Source organism: Haliaeetus leucocephalus, unplaced genomic scaffold (genome assembly GCF_000737465.1).
Source record: "Haliaeetus leucocephalus isolate CR32 unplaced genomic scaffold, Haliaeetus_leucocephalus-4.0 Scaffold333, whole genome shotgun sequence".
Taxonomy (NCBI): domain Eukaryota; kingdom Metazoa; phylum Chordata; class Aves; order Accipitriformes; family Accipitridae; genus Haliaeetus; species Haliaeetus leucocephalus.
In genome coordinates this window covers 87,436-88,624 of record NW_010972769.1, presented here as the reverse complement: position 1 = coordinate 88,624, position 1,189 = coordinate 87,436, and the positions used below count along the sequence as shown (strand labels likewise).

The 1,189-nt window shown below is 70.4% G+C and overlaps 1 protein-coding gene across 1 annotated transcript in view; it reads right to left on the bottom strand.

The window, feature by feature from the left end:
• The window catches only part of KIF1C (kinesin family member 1C), an 11,492-nt gene that overhangs the window by 6,814 nt on the left and 3,489 nt on the right, over window positions 1–1,189 (bottom strand). The window contains exons 7-9 of the mRNA XM_010571499.1: window positions 952–1,129; window positions 792–864; window positions 11–663 (exon numbers count right to left, since the gene is read on the bottom strand). Of these exons, the coding sequence (XP_010569801.1) occupies window positions 11–663; window positions 792–864; window positions 952–1,129 (904 nt within the window). The remainder of the gene's footprint in view (window positions 1–10; window positions 664–791; window positions 865–951; window positions 1,130–1,189) is intronic.

Here is a 1,189-nt window from a genome sequence, read left to right as displayed (position 1 = left end):
CAGGCAGGACCCACGCTGGGGGTCCGTGGGGCAGGCCGCACATGGGGCAGGCCATCTCACCGCCGGGAGGGGGATGACGCGCTCCATCTTGCCGACACGGTCGCGCAGGGCGCGGATCTGCTCGTCCTTCGCGCTGTTCTGGCGCTTCACCTCCCGCAGGATCCCCGCCAGCTTGTCCAGGTGAGCCCGCAGCCCCTCCACCTCCGCCCCGCTGACATCGCCGCCGCCGCCGTCCTCTTCACCTCCTCCCACCGTATCCCAAACGTCCCGCGCCACGGCGCGCCAGGTCTCCCGCTCGTGAGGATCGCGTTTGCCGTAGCGCCGGCAAAGCTCTTTCATCTTGACGATGCTCATGGCTTCCACCTCTCGCCGCGCTTGCCGAAAATCCCGCAGGGCCACCTCGTAGCAGATCTCCTTCACCGCCTGCATCTTCAGGTCCGCCATGGTGACCCAGGGAGGATCCGGCGTTGCCGGCCGGCGCCGTTGAGGGATTTGGTAAACGCGGAGGGGTTCCCGGCGTTTGCCCGGGTTGGGGAGGCCGCAGCGGCGGACGATGGAGCGGACAGTGGGCGCTGGGAGTTTTTGGCGGAGGGAGGAGATGAGGCGCCAACCGGCTTCGCACCAGCGCTGCTCCGGGTCGTCACCGCTGTCGGGGTCGGCGTGCTGGGGGTGACAGGGACACAGTGGGGACGTGGGAGGGCTGGCTTGGGACGGGGCAGTGGGGGGGGGGCACCCGGGGACCACCTGGGACCACCCGTGATGCCCAGGGACCACCCAGGGCCCCCCCTCACCATGCGCTGCTGCTCCAGCAGCTGGTCGGCCTCCTCCTTCTCCCGCCGGTACTGGTTCTCCAGGTCCTGCAGCCTGCGGGGGGACACACACACGGGGGACACGGGGTAAGCCCCCCCCCAAAAAAAAAGCATCCCCAGGGTCCCCCCGGGGCATCCCCACCTCTTCTCCATCTCCAGGCGCATGTCGATGCCCTGCTGCTCCAGCAGCTCCCGCTGGGCCAGGTTCCAGTCGGGGGGGGGCTCCGGGGGGGCGGAGGGGCCGCGCTCCCGCTCCCGGCGCGCCTGCTCCGGGTGGGTGAAGCGGAAAACGTGGTTCTTCCCCAAAACGAGGCGGTGGCCTGGGGGGGGGAACGGGAGAGGGAGGGTGGGACCCAGGTGGAGGCCAGGGGGGTCAGGGG